Source organism: Urocampus carinirostris, chromosome 4 (assembly GCF_059441175.1).
Source record: "Urocampus carinirostris isolate Australia breed hairy pipefish chromosome 4, RoL_Ucar_1.0, whole genome shotgun sequence".
NCBI classification, from domain to species: domain Eukaryota; kingdom Metazoa; phylum Chordata; class Actinopteri; order Syngnathiformes; family Syngnathidae; genus Urocampus; species Urocampus carinirostris.
The window spans coordinates 2,513,968-2,528,618 of NC_142352.1; the positions used below are offsets into that span (position 1 = coordinate 2,513,968).

Below are 14,651 nucleotides of genomic sequence, written 5' to 3' on the forward strand. Positions count from 1 at the left end.
TCACCGGAACTCTCTTTTAGACTCTCTATACATTCTTTGGCGATGAGTTCCATATACTTCTGGAAAGACTGTTTCAAGAGAAAACCGACAAAGCCTGGCACAGTAGATAAAATACGAAGGGGGAGATACTGACAAGACTACTGTGCCTCGCCGGGGGTCTCTTCAGACTCTCTATACATTCTTTGGCGATGAGTTCCATATACTTCTGGAAAGACTGTTTCAAGAGAAAACCGACAAAGCCTGGCACAGTAGACAAAATACAAAGAGGGAGTTTCTGACAAGACTACTCTGCCTCACCGGAACTCTCTTTTAGACTCTCTATACATTCTTTGGCGATGAGTTCCATATACTTCTGGAAAGACTGTTTCAAGAGAAAACCGACAAAGCCTGGCACAGTAGATAAAATACGAAGGGGGAGATTCTGACAAGACTACTCTGCCTCACCGGAACCCTCTTTTAGACTCTCTATACATTCTTTGGCGATGAGTTCCATATACTTCTGGAAAGACTGTTTCAAGAGAAAACCGACAAAGCCTGGCACAGTAGATAAAATACGAAGGGGGAGATACTGACAAGACTACTGTGCCTCGCCGGGGGTCTCTTCAGACTCTCTATACATTCTTTGGCGATGAGTTCCATATACTTCTGGAAAGACTGTTTCAAGAGAAAACCGACAAAGCCTGGCACAGTAGACAAAATACAAAGAGGGAGTTTCTGACAAGACTACTCTGCCTCACCGGAACTCTCTTTTAGACTCTCTATACATTCTTTGGCGATGAGTTCCATATACTTCTGGAAAGACTGTTTCAAGAGAAAACCGACAAAGCCTGGCACAGTAGATAAAATACGAAGGGGGAGATTCTGACAAGACTACTCTGCCTCACCGGAACTCTATTTTAGACTCTCTATACATTCTTTGGCGATGAGTTCCATATACTTCTGGAAAGACTGTTTCAAGAGAAAACCGACAAAGCCTGGCACAGTAGATAAAATACGAAGGGGGAGATACTGACAAGACTACTGTGCCTCGCCGGGGGTCTCTTCAGACTCTCTATACATTCTTTGGCGATGAGTTCCATATACTTCTGGAAAGACTGTTTCAAGAGAAAACCGACAAAGCCTGGCACAGTAGACAAAATACAAAGAGGGAGTTTCTGACAAGACTACTCTGCCTCACCGGAACTCTCTTTTAGACTCTCTATACATTCTTTGGCGATGAGTTCCATATACTTCTGGAAAGACTGTTTCAAGAGAAAACCGACAAAGCCTGGCACAGTAGATAAAATACGAAGGGGGAGATTCTGACAAGACTACTCTGCCTCACCGGAACCCTCTTTTAGACTCTCTATACATTCTTTGGCGATGAGTTCCATATACTTCTGGAAAGACTGTTTCAAGAGAAAACCGACAAAGCCTGGCACAGTAGATAAAATACGAAGGGGGAGATACTGACAAGACTACTGTGCCTCGCCGGGGGTCTCTTCAGACTCTCTATACATTCTTTGGCGATGAGTTCCATATACTTCTGGAAAGACTGTTTCAAGAGAAAACCGACAAAGCCTGGCACAGTAGACAAAATACAAAGAGGGAGTTTCTGACAAGACTACTCTGCCTCACCGGAACTCTCTTTTAGACTCTCTATACATTCTTTGGCGATGAGTTCCATATACTTCTGGAAAGACTGTTTCAAGAGAAAACCGACAAAGCCTGGCACAGTAGATAAAATACGAAGGGGGAGATTCTGACAAGACTACTCTGCCTCACCGGAACTCTCTTTTAGACTCTCTATACATTCTTTGGCGATGAGTTCCATATACTTCTGGAAAGACTGTTTCAAGAGAAAACCGACAAAGCCTGGCACAGTAGATAAAATACGAAGGGGGAGATACTGACAAGACTACTGTGCCTCGCCGGGGGTCTCTTCAGACTCTCTATACATTCTTTGGCGATGAGTTCCATATACTTCTGGAAAGACTGTTTCAAGAGAAAACCGACAAAGCCTGGCACAGTAGACAAAATACAAAGAGGGAGTTTCTGACAAGACTACTCTGCCTCACCGGAACTCTCTTTTAGACTCTCTATACATTCTTTGGCGATGAGTTCCATATACTTCTGGAAAGACTGTTTCAAGAGAAAACCGACAAAGCCTGGCACAGTAGATAAAATACGAAGGGGGAGATTCTGACAAGACTACTCTGCCTCACCGGAACCCTCTTTTAGACTCTCTATACATTCTTTGGCGATGAGTTCCATATACTTCTGGAAAGACTGTTTCAAGAGAAAACCGACAAAGCCTGGCACAGTAGATAAAATACGAAGGGGGAGATACTGACAAGACTACTGTGCCTCGCCGGGGGTCTCTTCAGACTCTCTATACATTCTTTGGCGATGAGTTCCATATACTTCTGGAAAGACTGTTTCAAGAGAAAACCGACAAAGCCTGGCACAGTAGACAAATCACGAAGGAAATTCCGACAAGACTACTGTGCCTCGGCCGAGGTCTCTAAAAGCGCCGGAGCGGAGAAAGCGGGCAATAAAGGGGGGAAGAAAAGGGCAATAAAGGCCGGGCGCTGGGAGGCAATTTAGAATGCTAAACACAAACCATTAAGTTTGCGCATTATCTTTTAATTTCATCTGGAATGATTTATAATCCATCACGCTGGGCCTGCCGGCCGCATCCAATTATTCACTGCCGCTTGATTGACAACAAAGGTGATTTATTAAGCTCGTAAAAAAATAATAATAATCATAAAAAAAGATGCACTTGACACACAAATGGGAAATGCCGTTGCGAGGATCAATAACGTGGTCTCTCTTTTTGTGGGGACAAGGTCGCTGAGGTCTAACTACTACTCAATCAGAAAATAAAAAACTGAATATGATATTACTGCCAGAAAATGACTGGGATGGGCTTCAGCACCCCAGTGACCCTTTTCAAGGGTTCTTCCTGGCCCTCATGGAGGTTTTAGATCAGGGGATGGTGTCATAATAGTCTGTAGTCAGTAATAGTCTGTGGTCTGAGCAGCACTTTGAGACTCTTTGTGATTGAGGGTGTCACAAATAAACATGACTTGAGGTTAAAGAGTTTGTCCTTGCCCTCATGTAGGTTTTAGATCAGGGGATGGTGTCATCATAGTCAGTAGTCTGTAATAGTCTGTAGTCTGTAATAGTCTGTGGTCTGTGCAGCACTTTGAGACTCTTTGTGATGAAGGGTGTCACAAATAAACATGGCTGATTTGACTTGAGGTTTTTGAGATTTCCCATGCCCTCATGTAGGTTGTAGATCAGGGGATGGTGTCATAATAGTCTGTAGTCTGTGCAGCCCTTTGAGACTCTTTGTGATTAAGGGCCAAACAAATAAATATGACTTGACTTGAGGTTTTTGAATTTTTCCTTGCCCTTATGTAGGTTTTAGATCAGGGGATGGTGTCATAATAGTCTGTGGTTTCCAATAATCTGTGGTCTGTGCAGCACTTTGAGACTCATTGTGATGAAGGGTGTCACAAATAAACATGGCTGATTTGACTTGAGGTTTTTGAGTTTTTCCTTGCCCTCATGTAGGTTTTAGATCAGGGGATGGTGTCATAATAGTCTGTAGTCAGTAATAGTCTGTGGTCTGAGCAGCACTTTGAGACTCTTTGTGATTAAGGGCCAAATAAATAAACATGGCTGATTTGACATGAGGTTTTTGAGTTTTTCCTTGCCCTCATGTAGGTTTTGGATCAGGGGATGGTGTCATAATAGTCTATAGTCAGTAATAGGCTGTGGTCTGTGCAGCACTTTGAGACTCTTTGTGATTGAGGGCTATACAAATAAAGGTGGCTGATTTGACTTGAGGTTTTTGAGATTTTCCTTTTTAGATCAGGGGATGGGGTCGTAATAGTCTGTAGTTTGTAATAGTCTGTGGTCTGTGCAGCACTTTGAGACTCCTTGTGATGAAGAGCAAAACAAATAAACATGACTTGACTTGAGGTTTTTGAGTTTTCCTTGCCCTCATGTGGGTGTTAGATCAGGGGATGGTGTCATAATAGTCTGTAGTCTGTAATAGTCTGTGGTCTGTGCAGCACTTTGAGACTCTTTGTGATTAAGGGCAAAACAAATAAACATGGCTGATTTAACTTGAGGTTTTTGAGTTTTTCCTTGCCCTCATGTAGGTTTTAGATCAGGGGATGGTGTCACAATAGTCTGTAGTTTGTAATAGTCTGTGGTCTGTGCAGCACTTTGAGACTCTTTGTGATTAAGGGTGTCACAAATAAACATGGCTGATTTGACTTGAGGTTTTTGAGATTTCCCATGCCCTCATGTAGGTTGTAGATCAGGGGATGGTGTCATAATAGTCTGTAGTCTGTGCAGCCCTTTGAGACTCTTTGTGATTAAGGGCCAAACAAATAAACATGACTTGACTTGAGGTTTTTGAATTTTTCCTTGCCCTTATGTAGGTTTTAGATCAGGGGATGGTGTCATAATAGTCTGTGGTTTCCAATAATCTGTGGTCTGTGCAGCACTCTGAGATTCATTGTGATGAAGGGCATCACAAATAGACATGGCTGATTTGACTTGAGGTTTTTGAGTTTTTCCTTGCCCTCATGTAGGTTTTAGATCAGGGGATGGAGTCATAATAGTCTGTAGTCAGTAATAGTCTGTGGTCTGAGCAGCACTTTGAGACTCTTTGTGATTAAGGGCCAAACAAATAAACATGGCTGATTTGACATGAGGTTTTTGAGTTTTTCCTTGCCCTCATGTAGGTTTTGGATCAGGGGATGGTGTCATAATAGTCTGTAGTTTGTAATAGTCTGTGGTCTGTGCAGCACTTTGAGACTCTTTGTGATTAAGGGCTATACAAATAAAGGTGGCTGATTTGACTTGAGGTTTTTGAGTTTTTCCTTGCCCTCATGTAGGTTTTAGATCAGGGGATGGTGTCACAATAGTCTGTAGTTTGTAATAGTCTGTGGTCTGTGCAGCACTTTGAGACTCTTTGTGATTAAGGGCTATACAAATAAAGGTGGCTGATTTGACTTGAGGTTTTTGAGATTTTCCTTTTTAGATCAGGGGATGGTGTCGTAATAGTCTGTAGTTTGTAATAGTCTGTGGTCTGTGCAGCACTTTGAGACCCCTTGTGATGAAGAGCAAAACAAATAAACATGACTTGACTTGAGGTTTTTGAGTTTTCCTTGCCCTCGTGTGGGTGTTAGATCAGGGGATGGTGTCATAATAGTCTGTAGTCTGTAATAGTCTGTGGTCTGTGCAGCACTTTGAGACTCTTTGTGATTAAGGGCAAAACAAATAAACATGGCTGATTTAACTTGAGGTTTTTGAGTTTTTCCTTGCCCTCATGTAGGTTTTAGATCAGGGGATGGTGTCATAATAGTCTGTAGTCTGTAATAGTCTGTGGTCTGTGCAGCACTTTGAGACTCTTTGTGATTAAGGGCAAAACAAATAAACATGGCTGATTTAACTTGAGGTTTTTGAGTTTTTCCTTGCCCTCATGTAGGTTTTAGATCAGGGGATGGTGTCACAATAGTCTGTAGTTTGTAATAGTCTGTGGTCTGTGCAGCACTTTGAGACTCTTTGTGATTAAGGGTGTCACAAATAAACATGGCTGATTTGACTTGAGGTTTTGAGTGTTTCCTTGCCCTCATGTAGGTTGTAGATCAGGGGAATATTATGTGCACTGTCCGTGTAAACTTTGAGTTTCGTGAAACTCTGTGTAATGACAATAAAGGCATTCTATTCTATTCTATTCTTTTTGTTTTTTTGGTTTGAAGAATTTTATTGACACTCTGTGGGAAAAAATTGTTAAAACGTCATATTGTCAGATATAACGAAATTGTGAATATGCTTAATTGCTGTTAAAATTGTCGAGAAAAATTGTTTAAACCTCAGATTCTATTCTATTCTATTCCAAGATAATATCAAACAAGGTATATACGCTTATCATGTATCCCTTGGGGCATCCCCCAAGGTTCTGTTCTAGGCCCGGTATGTTTTAATCTGTATATGCTTCCCCTTGGAGATGTCATCAGACACAAAGTCAATTTCCATAGTTACCCTGACGACACCCAGCTCCACATTGCCGTGTCCTCTTTTAGATATCCTTTTAAAATGCATTTTAGAGTTTAAGTCATGGATGGCAGAGAACTTCCTAAAAAGAAACCAGGACGAAGTCATTGAAAGTCAGAGAGAGAAACTTTTACCAAAACTACAAAATGTAATACCTTGAGATTGCGTTAAAAACGTGGCAGTTATTTTTGACTCTGCTTTCAATTTTATTCCACATATCGAAAATATAACAAACTATTGGCTTTATTATCTTAAGAGTATAGCTCAGGTCCGCCTATATGCTCTTATAGCTTCCCAGTCATATTGTAATGCCAAGCTCTCTGGTCTTCCCTTGAAAAACATACCCAGTTTTCAGCTGCTACAAGATTCAGCAGCATGTGTGATTCCTGGGGTCACATGACACCAGTTTTAAAATCGCTGCATTGGTTCTCTGTAAGTTTGAGGGTCAGGTTTAAAGGGATTTTGCTAGATTTTGAAGGTCTTAACGGTCCTGGGCCATCAGATGTCACGGTTGCCATGGGGCCCAATTGGCCCCGCCCATATGGCGCCAGCTGCCTTAAGAGATTGGCTTTCTGTCCGTTTAAGCTCGGCGCTCTTACGCTTCCTTTGTCAGTCCGTCGAGGAACCTCTGCCCCAAGCTGTGGGTTTTGACTCGGTCTTGTTCCTGTTGGTATTTCATGTCCGGTATTGTTCCCGTTTATGTTTGTCCTGTTTAATTTTGGTTTCCAGTTTTGTTTCCGTCTATTTTTGTCCTGTTTATTATTTTCTCCAGTGTTCGTTCCTGTCTAGTTTGTCCTGTTTATTTCTGATATCCTGATTCATTATCTATCCTGGCTGTCCTGTCCTGTCCGGTATCGACCCCATTTGTCCGATATCATCTCGGGTAATTGGAATCGATCTTGCCGGTCTCTGGCTTCCTGTCTTTCCACGCCAAACCGCTACCGAACATGCATGACTCCCCATTTCCCGTAAAATAAAAGGCTTGTGTGAGAACGTCACGCGATTGGGTCCTGATCCTGTTCTGGTTCCTGGCATCCGATCCGTCTGATTTGCTTTCTTTTTCAAGTGTAGGCTCAAGACCCAGTTTTTTTTAATATGGTCTTGAACCGATCATTTTTATACTTTTTGACTTTGACTTTGGATGTTTATGGTTTGTTCTGCAGTTTTGCTTATTTACATTTGTATATTTCATCGTTTCCTCATTTTGGAACTCCACACTGGTAGGGTGGGGTTCAATGGCTGAAAATCCTGAGGCCATCTGCTGCCATCCCTATCAGTGTGGATAACCCTCCCTCACATCCATTTCCTTAGATGGTTAGTCTGTGCTAGGTCATAATCACTATTAATTTCTATTCCTGTCGATTTTGTTTTATGTCTGTATTATGTGTTTTGGGTTCATAGGCGAGGATAAAGAATGGGGGTTTTATTGTCTTATCGTAGCCTTGATTTAAACAGTTTTTGTGAGCCCACGTCAACGTAAATGTATTTAAGAAATATCCACTTTATTATGTGGCAAACGCTAGCTCTTTTATAGTCGGCGCTAGCCACCACAAACCCAACGTAGCCCGGCTATCTTTTTAATGATCTTTCTTATTTTGCCGTTTGATAAATTATCGGGTCGCAGGTGAAAAAGCGTAGAGTGAGGGACCCTCCGTCCCCGTCTAAGCTATCGGCTTTCTCCCGCTATCACCTAGCAACCGAGCGCTAATAGATGAGCGCTAACTAGCCGATTGGTATTTTCCCCGGGTTGTCTCTGTGCGATACTCAATATGGTTTTAACAGGGTTCGTTTGGGTGCTTGAAATAGTGAATAAATTGTAAATGGTCTGTCAGGGACCAGAAGGGAAACAAGACCCACTGGCGTAACGTTTCTCACAGTTTTATTGGGAAGAAGGGAAAGGATTGCGCATAGGATCCGGTGATTGGTGGTCGCGGTGTCGGGAACGGAAAAAACGGGTAAGTAGCCGGGATAGAAGAGCAAAAACGTGATCGGATCGGAAACAAGTCGAAAACCAGGCGAGGAGAGTAGACGTGGTCGAGATCAAAAACAGATCGTTAATCGGGACGGGAGAGTAGACGTGGTCGAGATCACAACAGGTCGTCATTTGGGACGGATTCGCAGACGTGGTCGAGATCCAAACAGATCGTTAATCGGGACGGGAGAGTAGACGTGGTCGAGATCAAAACAGGTCGTCATTTGGGACGGATTCGCAGACGTGGTCGAGATCAAAACAGATCGTAACGGGAGACAAACAAGAGCAAAAAACGAAAAAGGGCTTGACGTGTAAAAACAGAGATTCGCAGACGGACCGACAAAAGGGGACTGACAGGACAGAGTTTAATTACTGACAGGGAGCTAATCTGTCAACAAGCTGCTGCTGGCGGCGCACGGGCCGGGCCGATTGGGCGCCATGGCAACCGTGACAATGGTCTCCATGCAATTTTCAAGTCACTGAAGACCTCCGGGACCAGCAAATGCAGATAAAGGATGTATCAAATTTCACAGTGTCTTCTTTCCCACAATATCAAAATATATGGTGTTTTCTTTCTCAAAATAGTCATAATGCTAATGCTATTGCTTATGCTAATTGTGGCGGTCTTGTATTTCCATAGCGGAGAAGCAGAGCTAATGCAGCTAGGACAAAAAATTAAATATTCATCTTGCTAATGCCCTGCATTTCTATAGCACACAAAGCTGAATTAAGCTAACCATAAAATAATACTATGGCATGGTTCTTCCTCATAATATATTCCATGCTGATGCTAATGCTAATGCTAATTGTCACAGTCTTGTATTTCCATATCAGACCAGCTGAGCTAATGGCAACTTAAGCAACCATTCAAATAATGTGGCGTTTTCTTTCGCACAATAGTCATAATGCTGATGCTATTGCTTATGCTAATTGTGGCTGTCTTGTTTCCATAGCGGAGAAGCAGAGCTAATGCAGCTAAGAGAAAAAAATTAAATATTCATCTTGCTAACGCCCTGCATTTCTATAGCACACAAAGCGGAATTAAGCTAACAATAAAATAATACCACGGCATGGTTCTTCCTCATAATATATTCCATGCTGATGCTAATGCTAATGCTAATTGTCACAGTCTTGTATTTCTGGTCCAGAACAAGTTAATGCAACTAAGTCAAACAAAATATTATCACGGTGTGTTCCTTCTAATAAAATGCATAATGCTAATGCTAATTGTCTTGATTTCCATATCGGACAAGCTGAATTAATGCAGCTCAGGCAAATAATAACTTATTATCACAGCGTGTTCTTCCTTAGACTATTCCCAATGCTAATGCTAATCGTCACCGCATGTAAATGAATGTAGCAAACAATGAAACGATATCGCGGCGTGTTCTACCTCACAAAAACTTCTCTAATCCCGGATGCCGGCAATCTTCGCTGCGCTTCCATTCGTCTTGATTTTTACTCGTAGCTCTCCCTTAACCGGCCATATTTAATCCGAATCGAAAGCCCGGAGCCGCCGGCTAAACTGTAAATAATAACAGCAAAGTTTTCTAATCTCTCGTAATTGAAGCAAATAGCTCTTAGCGTAGCGTCGGCGTCGGCTTGGAGATTTGTCGCACGTAGCCTTGATTTTTATTTACGAGGCGGGCTGAGAGGCGTAATGAGTGAGGAGGCTAGCTTAATTGAAACGGCGAGGGTGTCTGTTCGCCGAGGTATTAGCGGCGCTCGCTATTAATTGACAGACAGGAAGCGCCGTCTCCGAGGTTGATACAAGTAATTTATGACTTCTGAAAGCGCCGCAACGTGCTTCATTAATTTCAAATTTACTTTTAATTTCAAGCTGTTTCCCCTTGAGAGGGAGAAGAAGGTGGCGTCTGATGTTTGACAGCTAGCTTCTCTCGGCGCTAACGATTGGTAGTGCAGAACAAAGACGGGATTCTGGCTAATGGAGCAACAGGTTCTCAAAGTTTTTTTTGTCCGGTCCACATCGAATTGGGATAGACTTTAGTCTTCTAGAACAGGACAATCACCATCGAGCATATTTTCTAACAAGGTTTCTCTCCGTTTCCTCCTAGCGTACGTCCCTGAAGATGAAAAGGAAGCGGCGTTACTGGAAGAAGATCTGGACGGAGAGGACTCAGCACAGGAAGCAGAAGAACCAGCCTCCAAGTTCCTGTGCCAGGATGGGCCGGGTTCCGGACCCGACCTCCGTGACTCTCCAGCAGGCGACTTCTCCAGCCAGGAGATGGACAGTGAGTCCCACCTCAGCGAATCGAGTGACGGAATGTCCGATTTTGAGAGCCCGGCGATGAAAACAGAGGAGGACGTTCTCCTTTTTAAGGATCCGGCAAGTGTTTTGTCGCTAACCTCTGCGGCCATGATGGCAGAAGACAATGCCGCCACGCCGGGGAGCGGTGACGAAGCTGTGCTCTCGGGCTCCGTGCTGGCTAGCTCTGCCTCCGTGACTGACAGTCTAGAGAAGATGAAAGCCATATACACGTCGTTCCTGACCAACTCCTACTGGTCTACCCTAAACCTAAACCTGAGCCAGCCACCTCAGGAGAAGCCCCCTCGCAGCCACAGTAGCAGCAGTAGCAGCAGTAGTAGCAGTAGCTGCGGTAGCGCCGGTTATGACTGGCACCAGACAGCCGTTGCAAAAACACTCCAACAGCCGTCACATAACCACACAAACCGACTGGCCCTGGCCCAGCACCCCACGGGGATTGTATCGGCGCCCTCGGTGGAGCCAAGCCTCTTTAGCACCGTGCAGCTCTACCGCCAGAGCTCCAAACTCTACGGCTCCATTTTCACCGGCGCCAGCAAATTCCGCTGCAAAGACTGCAGTGCGGCCTACGACACCCTGGTGGAGCTCACGGTCCACATGAACGAAACCGGACACTACCGGGACGATAACCACGAAGTGGACAGCGAAGGTACCAAGCGCTGGTCCAAACCTAGGAAACGTTCCTTGCTGGAGATGGAAGGCAAGGAGGATGCGCAGAAAGTTCTCAAGTGCATGTACTGCGGACATTCCTTTGAGTCTCTCCAGGACCTAAGCGTCCACATGATCAAGACAAAACACTACCAAAAAGTGCCTCTGAAGGAGCCTGTGACTCCAGTGGCAGCTAAGATCATTTCGGCCCGAAAGCGAGCCCCCTTGGAACTGGAACTTCCCAGCTCGCCAGACTCCAACGGAAGGGCCACGCCGAAACCGACTCACCTGACCGATGCAAGCGAGCTCATCCAGAGAACGGCCCACCCGTATATCACACCCAACAACCGCTACGGCCACCAGAACGGCGCCAGCTACGCGTGGCAGTTCGAGTCCCGGAAGTCACAGATCCTCAAGTGCATGGAGTGCGGCAGCTCACACGACACCCTGCAGGAGCTCACTGCCCACATGATGGTGACCGGACACTTTATTAAAGTCACCAACTCGGCCATCAAGAGGGGAAAACCCATCCTGGACACGCCCAGTCCGACGCCAACGCCGACCTTTGAAGAGAAGATTCAGTCGGTCCCCCTGGCCGCCACCACTTTCTCACCCCCACCTGCCCCGGTTCCGCCTACGGCCAGTTTATCTCCGAATGCCATGATTGTGGAAATCAAAAAAGAAGAGAAGGAAGAGGAGTGTACAAAAGAGTTAATTGTCAACAGCCACTCGAACAAGATGTCCGACGAGGAAACCGAGGAGAAGTTTGATATCTCGTCCAAGTACACCTATCTGACGGAGGAAGACCTGGACGCAAGTCCTAAAGGAGGTCTGGACATTCTCAAATCCTTGGAGAACACCGTGACCTCTGCCATCAACAAAGCCCAGAACGGAGCTCCGAGCTGGGGGGGCTACCCCAGCATCCACGCAGCCTACCAACTACCCAACATCATGAAGCTTTCACTCGGGAACTCAGGGAAACGCTCCCCACTCAAGTACATGTTCCCCGGGGCGGAGATCCTGTTCCCGACTGGAAAAAATTCCCTGGGGTCTCCACCTGGTCGCCAAACTTCCCCTCTCTCCAAAAACAACTTCCATGCGATGGAGGAGCTCGTAAAAAAGGTGACGGAAAAGGTGACCAAAGTAGAGGAGAACACGAGGGAGCCGAATGCCAACGGAAGGTCTTCCCCAATGAGGACTACACCTTCCCCGTGCCAAACTGAGGAGGACAACTCCCAGCAAGGAGATTTACCGAAGGACACCAAAATGCCAAACTCTAAAGCTTCCGACAACGTGATGAGCGGCCCGAAGACAAACGGGGACAGTCTATTGACTGAACCTCCTGAAAACGGTATGGAGTCCTCCATGATCCCGCCTCAGCCAGTGTCCCTATGTGGCAGCACAGCCATCATCACAGACCACCCTCTCCCAGAACAGCCCTTTGTCAACCCGCTTAGCGCCCTGCAGTCGGTCATGAACGCCCACCTGGGTAAGGCCGCCAAACCCGCCCTGCCATCCTTGGACCCCATGAGCATGCTGTTTAAGATGAGCAACAGCCTGGCCGAAAAGGCAGCGGTAGCAGCTTCCACGCCACCGGTCCATGTCAAGAAATCCAGTGGAGAGCACCTGGACCGCTACTTGTACCAGCCCAATCTCAGCGGCAACGACCAACCGATGGATCTCACCAAAGGAAAGCATGCCGACAAGACCGTGTCGCCATCCCCCACGAAAGGCGTGACCAAAGCTTCTGCCGCGGTGGCTTCTTTCATGTCCTCGTCGCCCTTGAAAGAAAACGCCCTCTCTGACATCTCTGACATGCTTAGAAACCTTACAGAAAGCCAGGCCATCTACAAGGCCACCACACCCACCACCCTGTCGGAGCGCTCCGACGTAGAGGGGGCCACCCAGGAGGAGACGGAGGAGGTGTCACCCGCCCAGAAACGCAAAGGCAGGCAATCCAACTGGAATCCCCAGCACCTCCTCATCCTGCAGGCCCAGTTTGCTTCCAGCCTGAGGCAAACCACCGACGGCAAGTACATGATGTCGGACCTGAGCCCGCAGGAGAGGATGCATATCTCTCGGTTCACCGGCCTTTCTATGACCACCATCTCCCATTGGCTGGCCAATGTCAAGTACCAGCTCCGCAGGACCGGCGGCACCAAGTTCCTCAAAAACCTGGACTCGGGCCACCCGGTGTTTTTCTGCAGCGACTGCGCCTCGCAAATCCGATCCCCGTCCACCTACGTCAGCCACCTGGAGGCGCACCTGGGTTTCCGTCTCCGAGATCTCGCCAAGCTCTCCGCCGAGCACTTCCTGGGTCACGTCACCCAGCAGCGCCTCCACAAAGGACTCTCGGAAAAACTCCTGGCTCACCTGCACCCGTCCAGCCGTCCTTTACCCTCGTCCCTGCCGTCTTTCCCGGTGGCGCTGCCCTCGTCCTTGCCGACCCCCGACTCGGCGGCGGCGTCCCCCGACGAGGACGAGGGCGGCGGGGCCGCCGCCCAGCAGTGTAAACTTTGCAACCGGACTTTTGCCAGCAAGCACGCCGTCAAGCTTCACCTCAGCAAGACTCACGGCAAGTCCCCGGAGGACCACCTGGTGTACGTTTGCGAGCTGGACAAATAGTCCCGCGGATTATGGGACCTGACACCATTCCGCCCGACGAATGACTTCTGATTCTGTTTCCCTTTTTTAAAATCTCTTTTTTGGAGGCTAAGGACATGTAAAAAACTGCGAAGGTTTTAAAAAAAATAACAAACTGATCCTACGAATGGAGTACGGATTTTGTGTCAATGAAACTCATGCATGGGGTGGGATTGGCTGGAGATTGCTGGGGGTTATGGTTTTTTTTTCATTTTGACTTTTCTCTGTGTGCATTCAGATCTGGCCGCACTGAAAAGCAAAAAATACATACATACAGCATATCAACAGGGTTGGGTAGGGTTACTTTAACTTGATTACTTTCAATTACCTGTGAGGTAACTAATTAATCAGTTAACTAGGTATTGGATATGCAACCAAGTAACTAACCAACAGAGGGAACTAACTGAGTTTTTGAATGATTGAGTCAGTAAATCATTGACTTAGTTAGACAGAGTTAGTAAGTTGTTGCGTTACTAAGTAGGTTTGACTTTGTTTCTGATCACAAAATCTTCTCACTAACTAACAGACTGACTGGACGACTAAATAACTCAATGAATAAATAATTGAGTCTTCAACTAAATAATTGATACTAACCAACAAACCAAGCCATCAACCAACCAACCTATCAAGTTAAAGTAACCCTACCAAACCCTGCTAAGCACTTAACTGATTTGTAAACTAACAGACTCAATAACTGAATGACTCAATGACTTCGTTGATAACCAATTAACTACTAAATACAGCAGATTTCATAACCAGGGTTGGGTAGGGTTACTTTAACTTGATTACTTTCAATTACCTGCGAGGTAACTAATTAATCAATTAACTAGGTATTGGATATGCAACCAAGTAACTAACCAACAGAGGGAACTAATTAACTTAGTATCGCAACAACTTACTAACTCTGTCTAACTAAGTCAATGATTTACTGACTCAATAATTCAAAAACTAAGTAGGTTTGACTTTGTTTCTGATCACAAAATCTTCTCACTAACTAAGGGACTGACTGGACGACTAAATAATGAATAAATAATTGAGATGGCA

The 14,651-nt window shown here is 45.5% G+C and overlaps 1 protein-coding gene across 1 annotated transcript in view; it reads left to right on the forward strand.

Annotated features, from left to right (window-relative positions):
- Positions 1-13,714, forward strand: part of tshz3b (teashirt zinc finger homeobox 3b) — a 51,190-nt gene extending 37,476 nt beyond the window's left edge. The window contains exon 2 of the mRNA XM_088333465.1: positions 10,108-13,714. Coding sequence (XP_088189591.1) covers positions 10,108-13,589 — 3,482 coding nt within the window. The 3' untranslated portion in view covers positions 13,590-13,714. The remainder of the gene's footprint in view (positions 1-10,107) is intronic.
- Positions 13,715-14,651: the final 937 nt, after the last annotated feature.